At 42.8% G+C, this 25,535-nt stretch overlaps 1 protein-coding gene across 1 annotated transcript in view; it reads left to right on the forward strand.

The window, feature by feature from the left end:
- LOC124612797 (probable cytochrome P450 301a1, mitochondrial) overlaps positions 1-25,535 on the forward strand; it is a 181,841-nt gene that overhangs the window by 36,994 nt on the left and 119,312 nt on the right. The window contains exon 2 of the mRNA XM_047141201.1: positions 5,506-5,728. Within this exon, the coding sequence (XP_046997157.1) occupies positions 5,524-5,728 (205 nt within the window). The 5' untranslated portion in view covers positions 5,506-5,523. The remainder of the gene's footprint in view (positions 1-5,505; positions 5,729-25,535) is intronic.

A 25,535-nucleotide genomic window follows, 5' to 3' on the forward strand; every position in this document is an offset into this window, starting at 1 on the left:
ACATTACGACTTATCTTACTTTATAGCATATGTATATAAAGAGAAAGTTTTTGACAATGTTGAATGGAATACTCTCTATGCCATTCTGAAGACAGCAGGGGTAAAATACAGGGAGTGAAAGGCTATCTAAAACTTGTGCAGAGGCCATACAGCAGTTATTAGAGTCGAGGGGCATAAGAGGGAAGCAGTGGCAGAGAAGCGAGTGAGATGGGGTTGTAGCCTAACCCTAATGTTGTTCAATTTGTACACTGAGCAATCAATACAGGAAACCAAGGAAAACTTCCAAGTTCAGGAATCAGGGTTGCTGAGATAATTGGATTAGGAAACGAGACATTCAAAGTAGTAGACAAGTTGTGTTATTTGGCCAACAAATTAACTGACGATGGCGAAGTAGAGAGGATATAAAATGTATCATGGTAATAGCGAGAGAAACGTTTGTGAAGAAGAGAAATTAGTTAACATTGAATATAGATTTAAGTGTCAGGAGTCTTTTCCTGAAAGTGTATGTATGGGTTGCAGCCATGTATGGAAGTGAAACATGGACGATAAACAGTTTAGACAAGAAGAGAAAAGAAGCTTTCGAAATGTGGTGCTACAGAAGAATGCTGAAGATTAGATGGGTAGATCACATAACTAATGAGGAGGTATTGAACAGAACTGAGGAGAACAGAAATTTATGGCGCAAACTGTCTATACGAATTAGCCCGTTGGTAAGAACTATTCTGAGACGACAAGGGATAACCAGTTTAGTATTGGAGGGAAGTGTGTGTGTGTGTGTGTGTGTGTGTGTGTGTGTGTGTGTGTAAGGGGAGGGGTGTAAAAATCGTAGAGGTAGATCAAAAGATGAAAACAGTAAGCAGAATGGCTCAGGAGTAGGTAGATTACAGTAGTTATTCGGAAATGAAGAGGTTTGCAGAGGATAGGGTAGTATGGAGAGCTGTATCAAACCAGTCTTCGAACTGAAGACCCCATCCAACAACAGAATGTAGGGTTAATTTGCAACCAGTCTCTAATGCTGTCATTTTTAGAATAATTGCGATATAAATCAGGAACTGTGTAAAATTAAGGTATCGGACTCAGACTGGTGGAACTATTACTCAGACACATGAAAGTTAATGTCTACTGAATTTAATTTCTAATACCCGATCCGTTCAAATAACATATGTGAAAATAGTTGTTGTCAAAGTTAATTTGTCCCAGAAAAAAGAGTAGTTGTCTCTAATTGGTAACTTAAATATTACTCTTTAAACTTTAACTGTGTAAGTAGAACTTACTCAGAATGCGTGAAAAAGTTTTGGAGTTTATCATTCGTTAACTGAAATGTAGCTATTTCATCAAAAATGTGCTAATAGTAGTTAAAATCGTGTTTAACCTAATGGATATTGAAATTACGGTGAAGAGGGTTTGGGAGAATTACTTAACTGCACTCGCATAGAATTTGTATGTCGATAGTAAACAACAAAGTAACTCAAAACAAGGTTCGCATTTTATGGTAATAAAAGCGAGGGAACATGTAAGTTTCTCTGTAGTAAATTTGTGTGGGTCAAAAGTAATTCACATCTCAGCTATTTAGCAACTTTCTAAAACAGTCACTGAATCTAACGTTATAGTCAACATGTACAACTAATGGCCTATACGCATGAATGTCTTAAAAAGTAAAATAAATAAGAATTTAGCGCGAGAACACCTCCATACTTACATTTGGGTCATTTGATTGCTGAACTGCGCATAATTTACGATCAATGCTGAGGAACAGCTGTGTGGCAAACTGTAAAGTGATTGGGTGTAGTGTGTCTGTCAATCAGCAGCACTGTCTCGAAACTTGAAATAAATGAATACCTTAGACATGACACTTATATACAGGCTTAGGGTACAGCGGGGCTACTCCACTCGTTTCATCTGTAAGCCCCATGTAACAAGACATGGAGCTTTTTAAAAAATCTGTCATTGTGATACAGTTATGGTATGTTAATTGTGAATGCATACAGTATATAAAAGGTCAAAATTCCTTTACACGAATAAAGTATTAAACAAATATCTGAAGACGGCAGAAATCATAATACACAAAATGGTGGAGCTATTCCAACTAGTCAAGAGGCTATTCACCCAGTGTATTTCAGCGTCAAAATCACCAGCAGTTACCACAAGTAAACATTTTTCGTCCTTGTGCACCGACATACATTTCGTGAAACCATGTAGCACATTGCTGATACTTTATCCAAAGAAACTGCCTACAACGCTTGTTATTGCTCATTTCATGTCTTCCCTGTATCATGAAGCACTCGACTTTTTCTTTTTGTATCCATGCACCATCAGAAAAAAGACCAAGAAAGTGTGTTCGCTAGAATTCTGCAGTAAAACGTCAATTAAATTAATAATGTGACTGAGTGGAAATAGCTCCACGTGTATGGAGCGAAATGGCCCATGTGCAGACATTTCGAAAGACATAGCAAAGCCAGCACTTTTTGTTGATATACACGCTGTATAACCTGTGTTCTTATACAAGTAACAATATTTTAAAATTTAACGTAATTGTGTATGGTACACCTTAACTTGTTAGGTTGTATTCTTTAACTACGGCAATAATTCGTCACAATTTGGTTACCTCTAGATTTTGATCTTTTGTCCTGTCAATAATGTAACGGTAAACACCTTTACTACAACCACATACGGCGACATGGAGATAATGGCACACACTGAAGGCAAAATACCTTGATTCTGTGAGGAACTAGCACATTGCTGTTTCAGGCGTATTAGCCCCGCGAGCGGAATAGCCTCTCTGCATTCTATAGAAGAAAATATTCTACGCTGTATAGCTATCTGGCAAGATTAATTGTTATGTCTTAACTGCGGAGACACTCCTGATCGTAAATCTCCTCGCGTTTGTTTATGCCGTTCCTTCTACACACTTAACACAGTGAAAAGTAAGTGTCATTGTTTTTGTACCGGCACATGCAGTGGTCACAGACCACTCTCTCTCTTTTCCTTTCGTCTTTTTATCACAGCTTTTACGTTCCTTCCTTTAATTATGCTTAAGTTAGAAAAGCCAAATGTATGTAGATGAGCTGGAAATTGTTTCAGTTAATATATGAATCTAATCTAATCTAATCTATTACCGAAGTCTGATTCACGGTATAAATACTTACTAGTTTTAGTTTTGACGAACACTAGAGAAAGATAAAAAATGCTAGAAGCACCGTAATAAGAAACAAGCTCTTTCGGCAAACTAATGCGTTACTGGTCATTCCAACACTTGTTAATAACGGCTTTCCTGTTACATCAGTTGTTTTAGTTGTTAGGATTCATCAGCACAAATCATTCCTGTTTGTTTCGTATCAAAACAGTAACCTCAACTTCCCATTTTGCCACTTCTTGATCGCTCACGTTAACTGATTCAACCATTCTTCATACCATTTCACTGTAGTGTGTCTAGAGAGTTCTCGCACCAAATTCTCCAATGTTCTTATGCAGTTATTATTTGTGCCAACAGTTACCAGTAAAATGTTCCTTGAATCCTTTGTCCTGGCAAATTATACAATTTCTCTTCCTTCTTACCAGAATAATTAACGAAAAGGAAATATTAATTTAACATTTGTGCAGCTATATTTACACCTTAATATTACAAAACACGGAATAACTGTTTGGGCATGTGGCTATATTCAAGATATCTCTGAAAGCTGTTTATATAATATCTTACTACAGAATACAAGTGAGGTAGCTGGCAGAAGCAGGTGTCACTCAGGTTCAGAACTACTCTAACTGTGACGTATTTGGCTCTGACATATGCGAATGCACTCAAATAAGAAATGCTTAAGTTACACTTTCCCAGATGACGCAGGCATCCATTCAAAACGTGCTTTGCACTAGTAATCTCACTGGCAGACACAAAGTGATTCACTGATCGATTACAAGTTTAATAATGGTTGATAGTATAAACTGTTAAGTGTAGTGTGTAGCATTAATAGCACCTCTTAAATGCTTACAAAACAAAGTAATTAATGTAGAAGTACCCTTAACTGAAAGTGCCATCAGGATAACATCTGTCCATAAAGTCACAAGAATAACACATAATTTCAAATTTCACCCAAAATATTCATCACTTTTTGTTATATCGATTCACATCAGAATCACTAAAAGCATACCGACCTAGTAATTATGTCACATGTAATAATTAATAAAATAGTAAACAATTGTTTTGCCTAGTTCGTATGATTTGGTGTAGGATGAATGTGGTTAGTTCTGGCAATAAAGTATAAACAATTTGAAAAATGAGTGAACTTCGAGTATTTTGTATCAAGCAGTTGTATCTGGGACACAGAAAACGTAAATATCTGAGACATCTGTTTCTATCTTGCTACTGACTTTTGAAATCAAACTGACAAATATGAACAGTAAATTCCTGATATTATTAACGGCATAGACAATTAACTGTTGTGTTATTAATTTCTTAATAATTATATGTTAAAACAGGAACTACCTGTTGTTTCCAGCACTAGTTCTTTCACTCAGGTTTTATCATCTTTCTCTTTAGATTACAACAAAATCATTAGTTTTCATAGGTCAATGACCAAATTTTTCAGTTCACATCACAGTTTCCAACTATTGGACAAATGGCAAATCCCAAACACAAGACAATGTTACAAACATACCACATCACCATCTGCATCCACTGGCATCTTTGAAAACAAGAAGTTCAGATTTTGTAATCAAGATCTTGTACCATGGTCTGAGCCCACTACAGTAAGCCAATCAAGCTTCAACTAAGCCGTAATAATTGCTCAGAGCTTACATCTGTAAAGTAAGTGTCGACCCACTATTTTAACATGCCTTCTCACCAAGTTCGTGCAACTGCCATGTAAAAAAAATTCTCTAAAATCTTTACTTCTCTGTTATATTGAAATGACATGATAACATGTTAAATAACCTATCAAATATTATATGGTATTTCATTAATGTCTTGTATCATCACCTTATTTTTTGTTGTCGAGTGTTAGATCCTGATGTGTTTCCAATTACCAGTACAATTTCAGTTCCTTGGTGGTTGTAGATTCTTTGTTTCATAGTAGACCAGAGGACTTACAACATTTTTGAATCAGAATCACTAGAAAATGAGCTTGTAACCTAAAACCTAGTTCAAATGAAATAAAATTTTATTATACAAAGACAAAAGGCCATTTTGTTGGATAATTGTTTACAATGTTTCATCAAGAACCCACTATCAAGTCCATTAATAGCAACTGTTTTATAAGTGTGAATCACATAAATCCGTAGAAATAATGTCGTTTCTCCCAGCAAGTGCAGGCGTAAGTGTAACTCGTTAGCTCCTAAGGAGATTCACTTAATAAAGGAGCCCTATATATAACAGAAACAATTTTCTGACACTGTAATCACACGAGAAGCACTTCATGACACATACCCTATAGCTGCTGCCAGTTCTGGGTTGGGAGTCATTGGCCGGCAGCAACAAAACGACCAAATATATGCTAATTCTGACGCTTGTTGCAGACTGAATCAACGGCGGCCATGTTGTCAGCAAGTCCGCGATGCGGCCGACAGCTGGTGGTAGCACTGAGCAGAGGCCGCGCCACAGCGGCGGCGGCAGTGGCGGAGAAGGGAACTACGGCGGAGCAGACGCAGGAGTGGCTGAGGGCGAAGCCCTTTGAGGAAATGCCAGGGCCCAAACCACTGCCTATCATAGGAAACACGTGGAGATTCCTGTTGCCATCAGGTAAGGAAAGAGTTGTCTCTCTACTGCGTGAGGGGACAATATCTCCACTTCTACATGACAGCCAGTTGCTCCATTCCTTTCCTATAATCTCTTTAACCCTACATGGGTTCCACAACCCATGGCTCAGTAATGTGCATAACGTTGTCTATTACCTTCGACTTTGCGGTCATTAGGTACACTATGTGATCAAAAGCATCTGGAAACCTGGCTGAAAATGACTTATAAGTTCATGGCGCCCTCCATCGGTAATGCTGGAATTCAATATGGTGTTGGCCCATCCTTAGCCTTGATGAGAGTTTCCACTCTCGCAGACATACGTGCAATGAGGTGCTGGACGGTTTCTTGGGGAAGGGCAGCCCATTCTTCACGGAGTGCTGCACTGAGGACTACTATCGATGTCAGTCGGTGTGGCCTGGCACAAAGTCGGCGTTCCAAAACATCCCAAAGTTATTCTGTAGGATTCAGGTTAGGACTCTGCACAGGCTAGCCCATTACAGGGACTTTATTGTCGTGTAAACACTCCGCCATAGACCGTGCATTATTATCGTGTTGAAAGATGCAATCGTCATCCCCGAATTACTCTTCAACAGTGGGAAGCAAGAAGGTGTTTAAAACATCAATGTAGGACTGTGCTGTGATAGTGCCACGCAAAACAACAAGAGGTGCAAGCCCCCTCCATGAAAAACACGACCACACCATAACACCACCACCTCCGAATTTCACTGTTGGTACAACACACACTGGCAGATGACGTTCACCGGGAATTCACCATACCCACACCGTGCCATCGGATCGCCACATTGTGTACCGCGATTCGTCACTCTACGCAACGTTTTTCCATCGTTCAATCTTCATATGTTTAGGCTCCTTACAACAAGCAATGCGGCGTTTGACAGTTACTGGCGTGATGTGTGGCTTACGAGCAGCTGCTCGACCATGAAATCCAAGTTTCCTCACCTCCCGCCTAACTGTCATAGTTCTTGCAGTGGATCCTGATGCAGTATGGAATTCCTGTGAGATGGTCTGGATAGATGACTGCCTATTGCACATTACGACCCTCCTCAACTGTCGGTTGCCTCTGCCAGTCGACAGACGAGGTCGGCCTGTACGCTTTTGTGGTGAACGTGTCCTTTCACGTTTCCACTTCACTATCACATAGGAAACAGTGGGCCTAGTGATGGTTAGGAATGTGGAAATCTCGCATACAGACGCATGACACAAGTGACACCCAATCACCTGACCACGTTCGAAGTCCGTGAGTTCCGCAGAGCTCTCCATTCTGCTCTTTCACGATGTCTAATGACTACTGAGGTCGTTGATATGGAGTACCTGGCATTAGGTGGCAGCACAATGCACCTAATATGAAAAACGTATGTTTTTGGGGGTTTCCGGATACTTTTGATCACATAATGTATATATCTATAACTGATATTATGGGCCACGAATTTATCGCATTTTTATCTCCTTTTCAAATTCCAGACATATACAGTTCCACTAAACTATGTTGCTGTATTACATCATTTCTGCCACCTGTTAACCTATGTACCCACAAGCTGCATCCAGTCAGGTCTCTTCCACACCAATGCTGGTGCTCTCACGGTCTGTCCTTTACATTATCCTTCAACTCTAGTACCCTCATCTAGCTACTGCTGCTTATGCTAGTGTCGCCTGGATTTCCACTTCACTAAAATTCTGTCAATCCCTCCAAGTCCTCAAATACCATTTACTCTGCCTTGCCTTCTATATTTGTCAATCCCCATTGTATGAACTTAATTTCCCCCTCAGCTTGCACGTTAATTACCTGAATTCCTACACTTCCTGCAAACTTGATACTAGCCACCCAGTCGTTTCATCCCTGATTACCATCCCACATGCACTGCCAGACCTGTAAACTGCGCGGTACCCAAATGTACTTTACTAAATCTTCCCAACGAAGCCTTTGTCACCCCCCCCCCCCCCTTTCCTGATCGTGACACACTTCCACAGATGTGACAATCCTTGCAGCTTTAAAATAATACTCGTTTCTCTGTCCATGTCTGTGCTTCTCTTCTCTCCACACTTCTCCCTCTATTTTCCAACAGCTTTATTTGGTCTTTCTCCCCGTCGTTTCCATGCCACATCCTTTCCAAACAACTCATAACAACACTGGGAGATACTGATACTGCTACACTAAGACTGCGGCTTACAGCAGACATCAAATTTATATTTCAGCACAACGATATGTAGTTCGGATTTACGCCGTCGACATACTGTATATAATAGAGACTACACCGCGAGTTAATCATTCAGAAATTGGAGTACATGTTTGGTTGTTTATGAAAAGATCGTGTTATGCCTTTCAGAAGAAGGAGGAAAATCTACCAGCATGTAACGGATTTCGACAGTGACACGATCGCGACCTGTCCAGACTATAGTTTATTGTTTCACGATGTTAATATTCTTCTCGGCTCTGCAGCCGGTTCATGAAGTCATCTTGACACAATATTTCCATGACCCGCCTGGCCACCATCTTCAGGTGTGTATGATGTTGCACGAATTTGATTCAGACAGCGAGCGGCGGCTGGTTTATAGCCATACAAGGACAACAGCGCGTGCACATGAAATAGTTGTAACCGTCCTCTAGCGCAAGTGAAGATACAGTATAGAGCTCGAGTGGAGGAAGCTGGCGAAAGCTATAAATCGCTATCAAAAACTATTCTGATGTATGAATCAAAGACAGCTGTTTTTTAAAGCCTGACAAAAAGGGGTTAGAACTCTTATGTAAAGGGTAACCTTGTCTTTATTTATAAGACTGTCAGATTGTCGAATTTCAAAGGATTCTTTTAAAACAAGGTTCCAATAGCGACATGCAGAGGCAACCAACTGTGTGTCTTCATACAACATTTGATGTCCCTCAGTGATACAGCGCTCTGCCCCGGCAGATTTCTCAGGTTGAGACAAACGTGTGGAGCGCTGGTTCCCATCACATTGGTCATGAATGGTATGAACTGTTTGACCAATAGAAGCTTCCCACAATGGCGGGGCATTTTGTACACACCAGACTTCCTAAATCGCACGTCATCGTTGACATAGCCAAGGAGCGCTCTATAACAGATCTTTTCGAGAAAAAGAAAACTTCTGTATCGGATAAATATGCCCAGTAGCTGCAAAGAATTTATTTATAGGTGTGAGAGATAATATCTCAGATAAGTTTTACTTCTCAAACAAAAGACAAAAACTTCCAATTATTCTTCTTCTGTTGAATCTGTTAGAGTTCTGAGAGGAACGTCTCAGCCTAATCTGCCAGACGCTCTACATTTATTTAGTTGATAAAGTAAGTCATGAAAAGTAACGGTGTTTTATTTAAAATGACAGCATACCGAACAATTGCTACTGTCATAAACAATTTGGTATTTGTGTAGTAATATTTCGCAGCAATCAGCGCAGAGATGATTGACGAACGATAATGGCCGTTACCTAAAATTTTTTTAGCGGTCTCGTATTGGAATATGTGAACTTTCAGATCAAACAACCTGTATCTTTTAAATATCGAAGTCTGGTGTTTCCTTGTCCGGCGACCGTAAGCTACAAAATAACATTTTAATCGTTTTAATTACGAGAGCCATCATTCCTCCAAAGCTTTGCGGAAACCACTAAAAAGAAAGTCACCATAAAAGTCAACCAATGTTACATTAATATTAAAACAAATTCTATTTGAGAGACCGCAACTCAAACCTGTAGTACGAATATTTATCTCATTTGATGAATAAGCCAACCTTTAGCTCTTATCTTGGCTGGTGGACGAAAAACACTTTTGATCCCATATATTTTTAAAATTCTTCCTAGTTTTAAAAATATGCTTCCAGCAAAAGTAGGAAAGCCACCGATTTACATATATCTTCTAATGGTTCCCGCGAAGGTCCAATTTGAAAAGCGCGACGGATCAGTTTGTCTGTATAGCCATTCTACTCGAAGAGAACGTACAGGTCGGTCGTATTTTCCAATGTTGACCTTCGCGGGAATCATTAGAAGGAACATGTAAATCAGTGGCTTTCCTACCTTCTGATTAGAGCATATCTTCAAAACTAGGAAGAATTTTAAAAATATATCAGATCAAGTGTATTTTTCGTCCGCCCGCCAAGAACAGAGCGCTCATTGCCTGTATAAGTAATGACTATAAGTAACGATTGAGGAAACCCAGTGTGGGAAAATTTATATTGGTCGAACAATTCGCACCACTAGGGACCGACGTGTTGAGTACCAGTGCCACACACGTTTGTTTCAGCCTCAGAAATTTGCAGTGACAGAGTGCTGTCTTACCGAGAGACTCATAATGTTGAATGAACAGACACAAATGGTTGCCCCTGCATCTCGCTATTGGGGCTGTGTTAAAAGAATCCGCAAAAATTCGACTATCTGACAATCTAAAAAATGGATACAAGGGTTACCCTTTAAGTAAGATTTGGAACCCTGTTTTACAGACATTAGGAAAAAACGGTCTTTAAATCATCCATCAGAATTAGCTCTGGAGAGCGATTTATAGATTCCTCCAGCTTCCATTCACTTGCGCTAGAAGGCAGTTACGATGATTTCTTGCGCACGCGCTGTTGGCCCTCTGTGGTGTATAAAGGAGCTGCCGCTCGCAGTCTGAATTCGGTTCCGGCGAGTTCGTGCAACAGCATACACACCTGAAGACGGCGGCCTGCTGAACCACGGAAATATTGTGCCAAGACGGCTTCATGATCTGACTGCAGAGCTGAGAAAAATATTATCAGTTACTACACCGGGAAAGCCTACGTAGCCACGTTTCACGATGTTGCTGCTCGTGTTGGTTTAGATCCCTCGGCTCTAAAGTGAATATGCAATAAACGGTTTCCAGAAGGCCGTATTCAACGTCATGCCGAAGCTGAATGGCGCCACTCGATTAGAGCCTGAGAGCATACACATATTGTTTGCTGGCCCATGTAGGATCGTAAAGCAACTCACTTACCTTGAGGCAGGAAACGGCCTTCTTTACAGCAAGAGAAGTATCGTCATGGGTAGGGCTACAAAGTTTGGAGCACTGTAGACTGACAACATGACTATTATTGCAGCTTCACTTCCGAGACGCACCGACAGTGTTGCACCCAACAATACTGGGAACAAGAACGGCGCCAGGTGACAGAAGATGCTACTGCATCTGAGGAAGCTGCGACAGGAAATGCAGTAATAGCTTCAGTGGATTAATACACTATGTGGTCAAAAGTATCCGGACAGCCCCAAAACCAAACGTTTTTCATATTAGGTGTATTGTGCTACCACATACTGCCAGGTACTCCATATCTGCGACCTCAGTAGTCATCAGACATCGTGAGAGAGCAGACTGGGGCGCTCCGCGGAACTCACGGACTTCGAACGTGATCAGGTGATCGGCTATCACTTGTGTCATACGTCTGTACGCGAGATTTCCACAGTCTTAAACATCCCTAGGTCCACTGTTTCCTATGTGATAGTGAGGTAGAAACGTGAAAGGACACGTACATCACAAAAACGTACAGGCTGACCTCGTCTGTTGACTAACAGAGATCGCCGACAATTGAAGAGGGACATAATGTGCATTAGGCAGACGTTTATCCAGACCAACACAGAGGAATTCCAAACTACATCAGGATCCACTGCAAGTACTATGACAGTTAGGCGGGAGGTGAGAAAGCTAGGATTTCATGTTCGAGCGGCTGCTCATAAGCCACACATCAAGTCGGTAAATGCCAAACAACGCCTCGCTCGGTGTAAGGGGCGTAAACATTGGACGATTGAACAGTGGAAAAACCTTGTGTGGAGTGACGGATCACGATACACAATGTGGCGATCCAATGGCACGGTGTGGGTATGTGCGAATGGCCGGTGAACGTTATCTGCCAGCGCGTGTAGTGCCAACAGTAAAATTCGGAGGCGGTGGTGTTATGGTGTGGTCGTGTTTCTCATGAAGGAGGCGTGCATCCCTTGTTGTTTTGCGTGGAACTATGACAGCACACTCCTACATTGATGTTTTAAGCACCTTCTTGCTTCCCACTGTTGAAGAGCAATTCGGGGATGGCTATTGCATCTTTCAAAACGATAGAACACCATAATGCACGGCATGTGGTGGTGTGGTTACACGACAATAACGTCCCTGTAATGGATTTGCCTGCACGGAGTCTTGATCTGAATCCTAGAGAACACCTTCGGGGTGTTTTGTAACACCAACTTCGTGCCAGACCTCACCGACCGACATTGATACCCCTCCTCAGTGCTGCACTACGGGAGGAATGGGCTGCGATTCCCCAAGAATCCTTCCAACACCTGATTGAAGGTATGCCTGCGAGAGTGGAAGCTGTCATCAAGGCTAAGGGTGGGCCAACGCCATACTGAATTCCAGCATAACCGATGGAGGGCGCCATGAACTTGTAAGTCATTTTCAGCCAGGTGTCCGGATACGTTTGATCACATAGTGTACTTGGGACATAGAACCGGCGTAAGGAAATGTTATATACTGCTCAGGTGAAGAGATCCAATACTGAGATCAATGAAACTATTGACGATAAATCACTACAAACAGCAACAGCTGTGAAAGATCAGTGAGAAACTATCTCGAGACATCAAGAGTATGATGGCCAAATAAATCTAGTTGCATCTAAAGGAGATGATAATAGGTACACTGGGACTCTTCTGGTGCAGAGTGACTCACTGATAACGACATCATAATAACCTTGATCGTTAACTCTGATAACAGCTTTGGTGGAGAGAAACTTACTGATAAAGCCATCATAATAATCTTGACCGTTGACTCTGATAACAGTTTCGTTAAATGGCTCCCGTGTAACTGAGTTCTTATGCAATTGCTCTTGCTGTCTCGACCCTCTGTGTCCCCCCCCCCCCCCCCCCCCGCCCCTCCTGGTCAAATCCCTCTTGGCCATTCTGGTTTTCTGGTGAAAGGGCAGATTGCTCGAGGGTTCCCCTGTCCATAATGTCGTCCACCAGCATTGCCAGCAGCAGCAGCTGCTGCAGCCATCACTATAAATCCGCAATGTTGCAAAAAAGACGTTTTCGGTAGCACCAGGCAGACAGTAAATATTTGCAAATATTAGTACTTGTCAAATACTGATATTGGCAAGGAGCCAATAAGCATTTGTCAAATACATTTGTGATAGTTTTGGTGCCATATTTGTTTATAATTGTTTTTTAGCATCCAGTCGCAATTAAGCGTTATAATTGGTTATAATTGTTTACAGCATCCAATCGCAGTGCCGATAAAGTTTTTTCAGTAGCACAGCGTTAGAGCAAGCTGCATTGCCTGCTTACTACACCAAGTGATCAAAAGTATCCGACACCTGGCTGAAAATGACTTGCAAGTTCGTGGCGACCTCCATCGGTAATGCTGGAATTAAGTATGGTGTTGGCCCACCCCTTAGTCTTGATGACAGCTTCCACTCTCGTACGCATACCTTCAGTCAGGTTCTGGTAGGTTTCTTTGGGGATGGCAGCTCATTCTTCACGCAGTGCTGCACTGAGGAGAGGTATCAACGACGGTCGGTGAGGTCTGGCACGAAGTCGGCGTTCCAAAATATCCCAAACGTGTTCTATAGGATTCAAGTCAAGACGCTGTGCAGGCCAATCCGTTACAAGGATGTTATTGTTGTGTAACCACAACGCCACAGGCCGTGCATTATGGTGCTCGATCGTGTTGAAAGATGCAGCCGCCATCCCCGAATTGCTCCTCAACAGTGGGAGGCAAGAAGGTGCTTACAACATCAATGTACTGTGCTGTGATAGTGCCACGCAAAACAATAAGAGGTGCAAACCCCCTTCATGGAAACCACGACCACACCATAACACCCGCGTCTCCGAATTCTACCGTTGGCACTACACACGCTGGCAGATGACGTTCACCGGGCATTCGCCATACCCACACCAGTCCATCGCGACGTTGTGTAACGTGATTCCTTACTCCACACAATGTTTTTCCACTCTTCAATCGTCCGATGTTTATGCTCCTTACACCAAGCGAGACGTTATTTGGTATTTACCGGCGTGATGTGTGGCTTATGAGGAGCCGCTCGAGCACGAAATCCAAGTTTTCTCACCTCCAGCCTAACTGTCATAATACTTGCTGTGGATCCTGATGCAAGTCGGAATTCCAGTGGGGGGGGGGGGTCTGGATAGATTTGTACCTATTACACAGTAAGACCCTCTTCAACTGTCGGCGGTCTCTGTCAGTCAAGAGACGAGGTAAGCCTGTACGCCTTTGTGCTGTACGGACCTAGGAATGTTCAGGAGTGTGGAAAACTCGCGTGCAGACGTATGACACAAGTGACACCCAATCACGTGACCACGTTCGAAGTCCGTGAGTTCCGTGGAGCGCCAGATCTGCTCTCTCACGATGTCAAGTGACTACTGCGGTCGCTGATATGGAGTACTTGGCGGTAGGTGGCAGTAAAATGCACCTAATATGGAAAACGTATGTTTCTGGGGTGTCCGGATACTTTTGAGCACATAGTGTAACGTACGTGAAGAAGGCTACTGCTCAACCAGCAAGTTTTCTTTTGCGCCACCACGCAATGGTGTGGGCAGGTAGTTGAAAAAATTATTTAATGTTTAAGAATGTCAGTCTACCCGTCGTGATCCAATTAACGTAGTATGAATATCTACAGGGGATAGGCAACATAATCTGAACAGTTGTAGTAATGGGATGGTTGTGTTTGACGGTCAACAACGCAGGTAAGGCACGTGTCGCGCTGTACAGTGCGTGTTCAGTACGGACTCGGAATCAGTGAAGGTTGTTTGCGAGTAGGGCATACTTCGTATTTGCGTTCAGAGGCCGAAGTCTATGTGCAATGAAAGATCTAACAGAGTACTAAAGAGGGAGGATTGTGGGGGCCCGATTGGCTGGAGCATCAGTAGCCTAAACAGCCAACATATTGAATGATTCAAGAGCAACTCTTTCGACAGTCATGACAGCCTATACAGAACATGGAAAGACATCACAACCTAAACGTAATAGTGGGCGCAAATTAAAACTAAATGACAGAGATCGTCGTGCGCTAACATGAATTGTGTCCAAAGAATACAAAACTACGGCGACTCAAGTGACTGCAGAGCTCAACAGCCATCTTCGACACCCTGCATCTGTCGACAATATCAACCGAGAACTCCATAAAGCGAATATTCATGGACAAGCTCCTGTACCAGAAACATTAGTGACGACAACCAACGCAAATAAGCGTAAAACGTGGTGTCAGGAACATAAAACCTGTTCGGCTGATCAGTGGAAACACGTCATATGGTCCGACGAATCAACGTTTTCGTTATTTCGAACATCGGGCCGGGTATACGTCTGGAAACGCCAAAAGTAGCCCAGACTCCTGATTACTTGATTCCAGCGGTTAAGCATGGAGGTGCAAGTGGGATGGTGTGGGCAGCCATATCAAGGTATTCTGCTGGTCCCATCATTACTCTCAAAGACCGTGTTCAGCCAACTATTATGCGAATATTTTAGCTGATCAGGCGCGCCCCTTGATTCAAATGTTGTTCCCCACAATCATGCCATATTTCAGGACGATAATACAGCCATTCACACAAGCAGGATAGTTCAATCGTGGTATGAGGAGCACGCAACTGAACTGCGGCGTCTTCCCTGACCCGCACAGTCCCCGGTCTTGAACATTATCGAACCCTCGTGGGTGGTATTGGAGCGCAGACTCCGGAGCAGATTTCCTCCTCCTTCGTCACTACAGAAGTTAGAAGAGGTTCTGTTCGAAGAGTGGCTTAACACTCCACTGGAGACTGTACAATCTTTATGTGTCAGTATCCCAAGAAGAATCGCAACTATATTACAGGCAAATGGGAGTCCAACCCCTTAAACCATTCCCAAGTAAGTATAGGTGTTCACATTACCTTGCGTACCCCGTCTGTATCAGCATTGTCAACATGCAATGGTGTATGGGCTACGTAGTCGGAAAAAAATAATTGTGTGTAGTGAGCTAAAGGACTGACAACGCAATGTGAGTGCAGCAGCAGCCGTATTGTTATTATCTGGTGTTCTCCACCACAATTGTTTCAGGTTTCAGACCGTCTTTATGGTTACCTGTACAATAATACTGCAGTAGCAGCCACGAATTAACGAGTGCTATCGTCTGGAGAGCTACAGGGATTGCTGTAAGGTCGCAATACACCTACTCCTCCATTCTAAGAAAGAACGTTTACCTAGTACTGCAGCGCATTACTCTAACAAAATACACCGCTGAACAAGAAGCACCATGCCACAAAACAATATAGGCAATGAACCAAATACGCACCTGCTACTATCTTCCTGGATTATTAATGTGTAACGTCATGTTAGTGAGTCACAAAAGCATGTACGGAGACCGCCTCTGCTCTATCCAGGGCCATATTGTAGCATGTCTTTGTGCCCCGCTATACTCAGAGCGCACCAGTGTCACTCTTTGCCGTAGTTCAGCGTAGTAAAGACTCTTTATTTATATTAAAAAATAGATGTGTCGCAGTTCCTGTTGTCCACACGTGACCGATCGCCAATCTAGCTGAAGAAAGCCTCACGACACAGATGCACTCTACAGCTGAAGACCCCTCGCCCTTCTCGCTCGAGCAGTGGAATGGTAAACAGGCAGATGGCGCGAAGAAGCACAGAGCAACAGCTGTATTAAACGCTACTAATTTCTTATTACAAAAAGCCCCTATTTCTCGAAGATCTTCCCACAAAATGAAACAGTAACAATAGACAACATTCCATTAGAACTACTGACAGCCTTGGGAGAGCCAGCCCTAACAAAACTCTACCATCTAGTGAGCAAGATGTATGAGATCGGCGAAATACTCTCAGAGTTCAAGAAGAATACAATAATTCCAATCCCAAAGAAAGCAGGTGTTGACAGATGTGAAAATTACCGGACTATCAGTTTAATAAGCCACGGCTGTAAAATAGTAACACGAATTCTTTACAGACGAATGGAAAAACTGGTAGAAGCCGACCTCGGGGAAGATCAGTTTGAATTCCGTAGAAATATTGGGACACCTGAGGCAATACTGACCCTACGACTTATCTTAGAGGAAAGATTAAGGAAAGGCAAACGTACGTTTCTAGCATTTGTTGACTTAGAGAAAGCTTTTGACAATGTTGATTGGAATACTCTCTTTCAAATTCTGAAGGTGGCAGAGGTAAAATACAGGACGCGAAAGGCTATTTACAATTTGTACAGAAACCAGATGGCAGTTATAAGAGTCGAGGGGCATGAAAGGGAAGCAGTGGTTGGGAAGGCAGTGAGACAGGGTTGTAGCCTATCCCCGATGTTATTCAATCTGTATATTGAGCAAGCAGTGAAGGAAACAAAAGAAAAATAAGGAGTAGGAATTAAAATCCATGGAGAAAAAATAAAAACTTTGAGGTTTGCCGATGACATTGTAATTCTGTCAGTGACCTGGAAGAGCAGCTGAACGGAATGGACAGTGACTTGAAAGGAGGATATAAGATCAACATCAACAAAAGCAAAATGAGGATAATGGAATTTAGTTGAATGAAATCGGGTGATGCTGCGGGAATTAGATTAGGAAATGAGACGCTTAAAGTAGTAAATGAGTTTTGCTATTTGGGGAGCAAAATAACTGATGATGGTCGAAGTAGAGAGGATATAAAATGTAGACTGCCAATGGCAATGAAAGCGTTTCTGAAGAAGAGAAATTTGTTAACATCGAGTTTAGATTTAAGTGTCAGGAAGTAGTTTCTGAAAGTATTTGTATGGAGTGTAGCCATGTATGGAAGTGAAACATGGACGATAAACAGTTTGGACAAGAAGAGAATAGAAGCTTTTGAAATGTGGTGCTACAAAAGAATGTTGAAGATTAGATGGGTAGATCACATAACTAATGAGGAGGTATTGAATAGAATTAGGGAGAAGAGAAATTTGTGCCACAACTTGACTAGAAGAAGGGATCGGTTGGTAGGGCATATTCTGACGCATCAAGGGATCACCAATTTAGCATTGGAGGGCAGCGTGGAGGGTAAAAATCGTAGAGGGTGACCAAGAGATGAATACACTAGACAGATTCAGAAGGATGTAGGTTGCAGTAGGTACTGGGAGATGAAGAAGCTTGCACAGGATAGAGTAGCATGGAGAGCTGCATCAAATCAGTCTCTGGACTGAACCGATTAAAGTACTCGGTAGTGAAGCCACTTTATAAAAAGGGAGACATTGATAATATTGACAATTTTAGACCTATTTCTATGCCATCGGTGTTTGCTAAAGTTATCGAGAAGGTTGTATACAAGGTTACTGGAGCATTTAAATTCACATAATTTGCTGTCAAATGTTCAGTTTGGTTTTAGAAATGGTTTAACAACTGAAAATGCTATATTCTCTTTTCTCTGTGACGTTTTGGACGGATTAAATAAAAGGTTGCGAACGCTAGGTGTTTTCTTTGATTTAACGAAGGCTTTTGACTGTGTTGACCACAAAATATTACTGCAGAAGTTGGACCATTATGGAGTAAGGGGAGTAGCTTACAATTGGTTCGCCTCGTACTTTAAGAACAGAAAGCAGAGGGTAATTCTCCGCAATATTGAGAGTGGTAGTGATGTTCAGTCCCAATGGGGCACTGTTAAATGAGGCGTTCCCCAAGGGTCGGTGCTGGGGCCACTGCTGTTTCTTATTTATATAAATGATATGCCTTCTAGTATTACAGGTGATTCAAAAATATTTCTGTTTGCTGATGACACCAGCTTGATAGTGAAGGATCTTGTGTGTAATATTGAAACAGTAGCAAATAATGTAGTTCATGAAATAAGTTCGTGGCTTGTGGAAAATAATTTGATGCTAAATCACAGTAGGACTCAGTTTTTACAGTTTTTAACTCACAATTCAACAAGAACCGATATTTTGATCAGACAGAATAGGCATATTATAAGCGAGACGGAACAGTTCAAGTTCCTAGGCGTTCGGATAGATAGTAAGCTGTTGTGGAAAGCCCATGTCCAGGATCTTGTTCAGAAGCTAAATGCTGCTTTATTTACCATTAGAACAGTATCTGAAATAAGTGACACTTCAACACGAAAAGTAGTCTACTTCGCATATTTTCATACGCTTATGTCGTATGGTATTATTTTTTGGGGTAATTCTTCTAATTCAAAAAGGGTATTTTTGGCTCAAAAACGGGCTGTTCGAGCTATATGTGGTGTAAGTTCGAGAACGTCTCGTCGACCCCTATTCAAAAATCTGGGAATTCTGACATCGCCCTCACAGTATATACACTCCTGGAAATGGAAAAAAGAACACATTGACACCGGTGTGCCAGACCCACCATTCTTGCTCCGGACACTGCGAGAGGGCTGTACAAGCAATGATCACACGCACGGCACAGCGGACACACCAGGAACCGCGGTGTTGGCCGTCGAATGGCGCTAGCTGCGCACCATTTGTGCACCGCCGCCGTCAGTGTCAGCCAGTTTGCCGTGGCATACGGAGCTCCATCGCAGTCTTTAACACTGGTAGCATGCCGCGACAGCGTGGACGTGAACCGTATGTGCAGTTGACGGACTTTGAGCGAGGGCGTATAGTGGGCATGCGGGAGGCCGGGTGGACGTACCGCCGAATTGCTCAACACGTGGGGCGTGAGGTCTCCACAGTACATCGATGTTGTCGCCAGTGGTCGGCGGAAGGTGCACGTGCCCGTCGACCTGGGACCGGACCGCAGCGACGCACGGATGCACGCCAAGACCGTAGGATCCTACGCAGTGCCGTAGGGGACCGCACCGCCACTTCCCAGCAAATTAGGGACACTGTTGCTCCTGGGGTATCGGCGAGGACCATTCGCAACCGTCTCCATGAAGCTGGGCTACGGTCCCGCACACCGTTAGGCCGTCTTCCGCTCACGCCCCAACATCGTGCAGCCCGCCTCCAGTGGTGTCGCGACAGGCGTGAATGGAGGGACGAATGGAGACGTGTCGTCTTCAGCGATGAGAGTCGCTTCTGCCTTGGTGCCAATGATGGTCGTATGCGTGTTTGGCGCCGTGCAGGTGAGCGCCACAATCAGGACTGCATACGACCGAGGCACACAGGGCCAACACCCGGCATCATGGCGCGGGGAGCGATCTCCTACACTGGCCGTACACCACTGGTGATCGTCGAGGGGACACTGAATAGTGTACGGTACATCCAAACCGTCATCGAACCCATCGTTCTACCATTCCTAGACCGGCAAGGGAACTTGCTGTTCCAACAGGACAATGCACGTCCGCATGTATCCCGTGCCACCCAACGTGCTCTAGAAGGTGTAAGTCAACTACCCTGGCCAGCAAGATCTCCGGATCTGTCCCCCATTGAGCATGTTTGGGACTGGATGAAGCGTCGTCTCACGCGGTCTGCACGTCCAGCACGAAGGCTGGTCCAACTGAGGCGCCAGGTGGAAATGGCATGGCAAGCCGTTCCACAGGACTACATCCAGCATCTCTACGATCGTCTCCATGGGAGAATAGCAGCCTGCATTGCTGCGAAAGGTGGATATACACTGTACTAGTGCCGACATTGTGCATGCTCTGTTGCCTGTGTCTATGTGCCTGTGGTTCTGTCAGTGTGATCATGTGATGTATCTGACCCCAGGAATGTGTCAATAAAGTTTCCCCTTCCTGGGACAATGAATTCACGGTGTTCTTATTTCAATTTCCAGTAGTGTATTTTCTTTAATGTCGTTTGTTGTTAGCAATATTAGCCTATTCCCAAGAGTTAGCAGCTTTCACTCAGTTAATACTAGGCAGAAATCAAATCTGCATGTAGAATGCACTTCCTTGACTCTTGTGCAGAAAGGAATGCAGTATTCGGCTGCATCCATTTTCAATAAGCCACCACAAGAACTCAAAAATCTTAGCAGTAGCCCAAACTCTTTTAAGTCTAAACTGAAGAGTTTCCTCATGGCTCAATCCTTCTATTCTGCCGAGGAGCTCCTGGAAGAGCTAAAAAATTAAGCAAATTCGAGTGTTACATTGTTGATTTTCTTCATTTAAACGTACGACTTGTCACCTGAATATGTTTTTTTATATTTCAGTTTATCTATTTCTAATATCGTGTTATAATTTCATGTATTGACTCGTTCCATGACCATGGATAGTTCTCCTTAATTTGGTCCCACGGAACAATAAATAAATAAATAAATAAAAACGTTTTACCACCGCTAGCACTGTCTTCCCGCACAGTAAAATACTCGAGAGTCGCAGCAATCTCCTGAGAGGGATCACAGGATATGCATCAATCGCCCTGATTTGGAAAAGCAATATGCAGATCTTACTAAGCACATCTCTCTCTGACCAGCAATTCAGTCGCTGACTTATAACCACAAAAAACAGAAGCTTCGTATTATGTAAATTGAAGGGGGAAGGGAGAGAATGAAAAGGAAAGGAAACGAAAAGAACTAATAATATCAGCTACATCGAGACTTGGTGCAGAATCGGCAGCGACGAGTGAAAATATGAGCTGGACAAGGATTCGATCCCAAGATCTTCTGTTTATTAGGCAGTTGCGTTAACCACTGCAACACATGGACACAGTGTTTATCGCAAACGCGCGGACTATCCTTGCATGCACCCTGGCCGACCCACATTCCCATCTATCGCCACCTATCTGCAGTCCCCACCCACATCCTCTACACTAGCTAATTTTAGATTCCGCTGGAAGTTGAAGATAAATGTGCATCTGCAGAGAAGGTTGTGGATTCATTGCTCATCGAGGCGAATCAGCTATATGAATGCATGGTGTCTATTCTTTTGGACATGTTCTAGTAAGCAGCAGATCCCGGGTTCGAGTCTCGGGGTGGCACACATTTTCACTCATCGCCGTTGATTCCGCACGAAGTCCCAATCAGCCGATAGAATTAATTTCTTCCCTTTTCTTTCCTTTTTCCCGCATCCCCCTTTGCATTGTATCTACCGCAACTGCAGATCACAACTGACGTCTGTTCTTTCAGACATGTCCGAAAAACAGACACCATACAATCATATAATTGATTTGCCTCTGTGGGTAATTAATCCACAACGCACGTTTACGTTTCACCTCCAGCGGTATTAGAAAGAGCATGGACGCTATGGACGGCGAGTAAGGATAGGTGGTGTTAGGGGGGAATGTGAGTTCGCCAGGAAGCATGCGGAGATAGTCTGTGCATTTGCTATAAGTACTGGCTGTGGGTGGTGCAGTGGTTAAGGCACCAGCCTAAGAAGCGGGAGATCCCGGCTTCTAGACCAAGTCCGGCACACATTTTCACTCTTCGCTGCTGATTCCGCACGAAGTCTCGATGCAGCTGATATCATTTTTTCCTTCCCCCTCCTTACCTTTCTTCCCCCTCCCTCTCCAATTTACGTAACATGTGTCACCGTTACGGATACCGCGCGGTGGCTGTTTTTTTGGACATGTCCGAAAGAACAGATACCATTCATTCATATAAGAGAAGTTTCTTGTTGATCGACCCGCGATCCTATCACGAACAAGGGACACCTATGTCATTAATCCACTGGAGCCTCAGACTGACGATGCATATTCGTAAAAAAAAGGTCTGCCTGGTAGGTGTTTTGCAAGCCACTTCTTTCCTGCGTAACGAAGTGCATCCCTGCAAGTGAATCTGGATCAAGAATATGTATCACACAAATCGCACTACTCTAGTAACAAAACAACTCAAGGTAAACGATCATGCACATGCCACCGAGTTATTATTTTCCCTAAATCCCCACCTATAGGAGTACGGGTGTGGCTAGCGAATATTTGTCTACCAGCGTATATCACAATAAACTTTATACCTGGGAACAGAATGGACAGTTTATTTCAGAGTGCACCATCCATTCTTTAGAGTATAAAAGTGGTAAATGTCTTCACGGATTCGTCCAAAGTGCTAAACATCCGTCAGCTATTTAGGGAGAAAGAGAAGGTCAATGGACGAACACTATGCAGAACCTGGACAATATAGTTACCAACATTAAAAACATAAATTACACCAAAAATCATACGCTCGTTAGGAAGAAGAATTTAAATTGATTCACCCATTACAGAACCGTTTTGCGATAAGATTATGCTTGTTAAAATCTGTGATCACGTGGACTGTCAGGAGTAATTAGAATAGGAATGGTCCGTAATGTTAAAAGAGGAGATGTGCGTGTCATTTAACTTTTATTTACGTAGTAAATTCTCCAAGATCGTCACTGCGAAACACGGTGTCAATGCAAAGCTACCGTTTCTCCTACATAGGAATAACAAAGATTTGGCAAGATGAATGTTGGAAGAAATCGGCAAGGAGCCACTGGAAACAATTGCGGAGGAATATAGAACTCCTATGGCTATACCACATAAAACGGAATTAGCGGAAGTTAAAATGGACGTTGTAATGGAACAGCTGTATGCAATATTGGAGCAGATTAGTGCAGACTACTATTACCTTTTGTATTTGCACGTAACGTAAAGTTTGTTGGGATTTTAAGAAAATGCAGATATGTGACTACCTAATATCTAACCATGGCTTGTACATGGAAGGAGACTGTCTGGGAAACAACAATGTCATCATGGACAACGATAAGACAGTTGGGATTGACTGTTTAACGTGGTTAAGCTCCAACTGTAGATTAAATTATTACTATAACGATTGTTCCCCTTTGGGAGAGCGATTGAACTTGAATTCATAATGGACTTCTTTCAGCCATTCTGTGCCGCATTTACTCTTTGTTGTAATATTGAAAAGTTTCCTTGCTGTTCTGGAGTCTTCCATTCTGTAGATATGTGTATAAAATTTGGCTCGGCGTTTTCTGATTTCGTTTGTTACTGTGTTGGTCTTTATATAGAGCTGGTTTCGTGGTCTCTTCATTCAAATGCCGTTTTTGTTGATTGCCCTGTAAATCTTCCTGAGAATTTTTCTTTCCTGCTTTTCTATTTCCCTAATTTTGAATGACCATCAATCACCATTGTTTCAGCTGCATAAATTGCTTCTGGAAGAATCACTGTTCTGTAGTGCCTTAATTTTGCGTCTGTAGAAACGCGCTTCTTGTTGCAATGCGTCCATGTTAGCTTGTAGGCCTTCTGGAGCTTGGTGACTCTTTGTTCATTGGCGATTCCGTTTAATCCTGAGGACTGTATAGTTTCTCCGAGGTATTTAAAATGGCAGACTTGTACAATTTTACCATGTTCTGTGGTTAAAGGGGATTCATTTTCTGCCTGTCTTTTCATATACAGGGTGTTACAAAAAGGTACTGCCAAACTTTCAGGAAACATTCCTCACACACAAAGAAAGAAAATATATAATGTGGACATGTGTCCGGAAACGCTTACTTTCCATGTTAGAACTCATTTTATTACTTTTCTTCAAATCACATTAATCATGGAATGGAAACACACAGCAACAGAACGTACCAGCGTGACTTCAAACACTTTGTTACAGGAAATGTTCAAAATGTCCTCCGTTAGCGAGGATACATGCATCCACCCTCCGTCGCATGGAATCCCTGATGCGCTGATGCAGCCCTGGAGAAGGGCGTATTGTATCACAGCCGTCCACAATACGAGCACGAAGAGTCTCTACATTTGCTACCGGTGTTGCGTAGACAAGAGCTTTCAAATGCCCCCATAAATGAAAGTCAAGAGGGTTGAGGTCAGGAGAGCGTGGACTCCATGGAATTGGTCCGCCTCTACCAATTCATCGGTCACCGAATCTGTTGTTGAGAAGCGTACGAACACTTCGACTGAAATGTGCAGGAGCTCCATCGTGCGTGAATTACATGTTGTGTCGTACTTGTTCTAGCAGCACAGGTAGTGTATCCCGTATGAAATCATGGCGGTGAATCGAGGAAGTACAGTACATACTGACGAAACTAAAATGAGCTCTAACATGGAAATTAAGCGTTTCCGGACACATGTCCACGTAACATCTTTTCTTTATTTGTGTGTGTGAGGAATGTTTCCTGAAAGTTTGGCCGCACCTTTTTGTAACACCCTGTATTTGGTCTTTTCATAAGATATCTGTAGTCCGGTTTTTGTGAAACTTCATGTAGTTTTTCCACTGCGTGAATCGCTTCTGTTCTGTTATTGGTGATAACTGCAATATCGTCAGCGAAAGCATGGCACTTGACTTTCATTTGGTTTTCTTTTTTGATACCGATTTGGATGCCCTTTACATGAGATTCGCACTCCCTGATGCCCTTTTCTAGAATAATATAGAAAATCATTGGGGATACTCCGTCCCCCTATCAGACTCCAGTTTTGATTTCGAAGGATTCTGATATTTCGCCTATGAATTTCAGTTTGGATGTGTTCCTGTAAGTGTCTGTTCTATGATATTTTGTGTCTTTCGGTCGATACCAAATTCTTACATGATTTTAAAGGTCCACTGAATCGTATGGTTTCCTGAAGTCGATGTATGTAATTAATGTGTTTCTGTATTTCCCCATTTGTAATATCGTCTTTAAGCACCAGATCTGCTCCGTACATGATCGTACTTTTCTGAATCTGGCCTGGTATTTACCAGTTAGTGGATCTGCTTGGGATTCTATCCTGTTTAAAAGTGCTTTGGAAAGGATTTTGTAAGCGACTGGGAGCAGGGAAATTCCTGTGTAATTGTTGATGTCTGTGTTTTTGCCTTTTTGTGTAGCGGGTGAATTAGAGCGCATTTCCAGTCCTCTGGTATTTGCTCCGTCACCCATATATCTGATATTATATGATGTAGTTTCTGCATGAGTATAGGATCATTTAGTTTCCAGAATTCAGCAATGATCCCATCTGCTCCTGGTGCTTTGTTATTTTTCAACTGTTCGACTATCTCAATAATTTCTTCGAAATCCGGG

The sequence above is a fragment of the Schistocerca americana genome, chromosome 4 (genome assembly GCF_021461395.2).
Source record: "Schistocerca americana isolate TAMUIC-IGC-003095 chromosome 4, iqSchAmer2.1, whole genome shotgun sequence".
In the NCBI taxonomy this organism is placed as follows: Eukaryota; Metazoa; Arthropoda; class Insecta; order Orthoptera; family Acrididae; genus Schistocerca; species Schistocerca americana.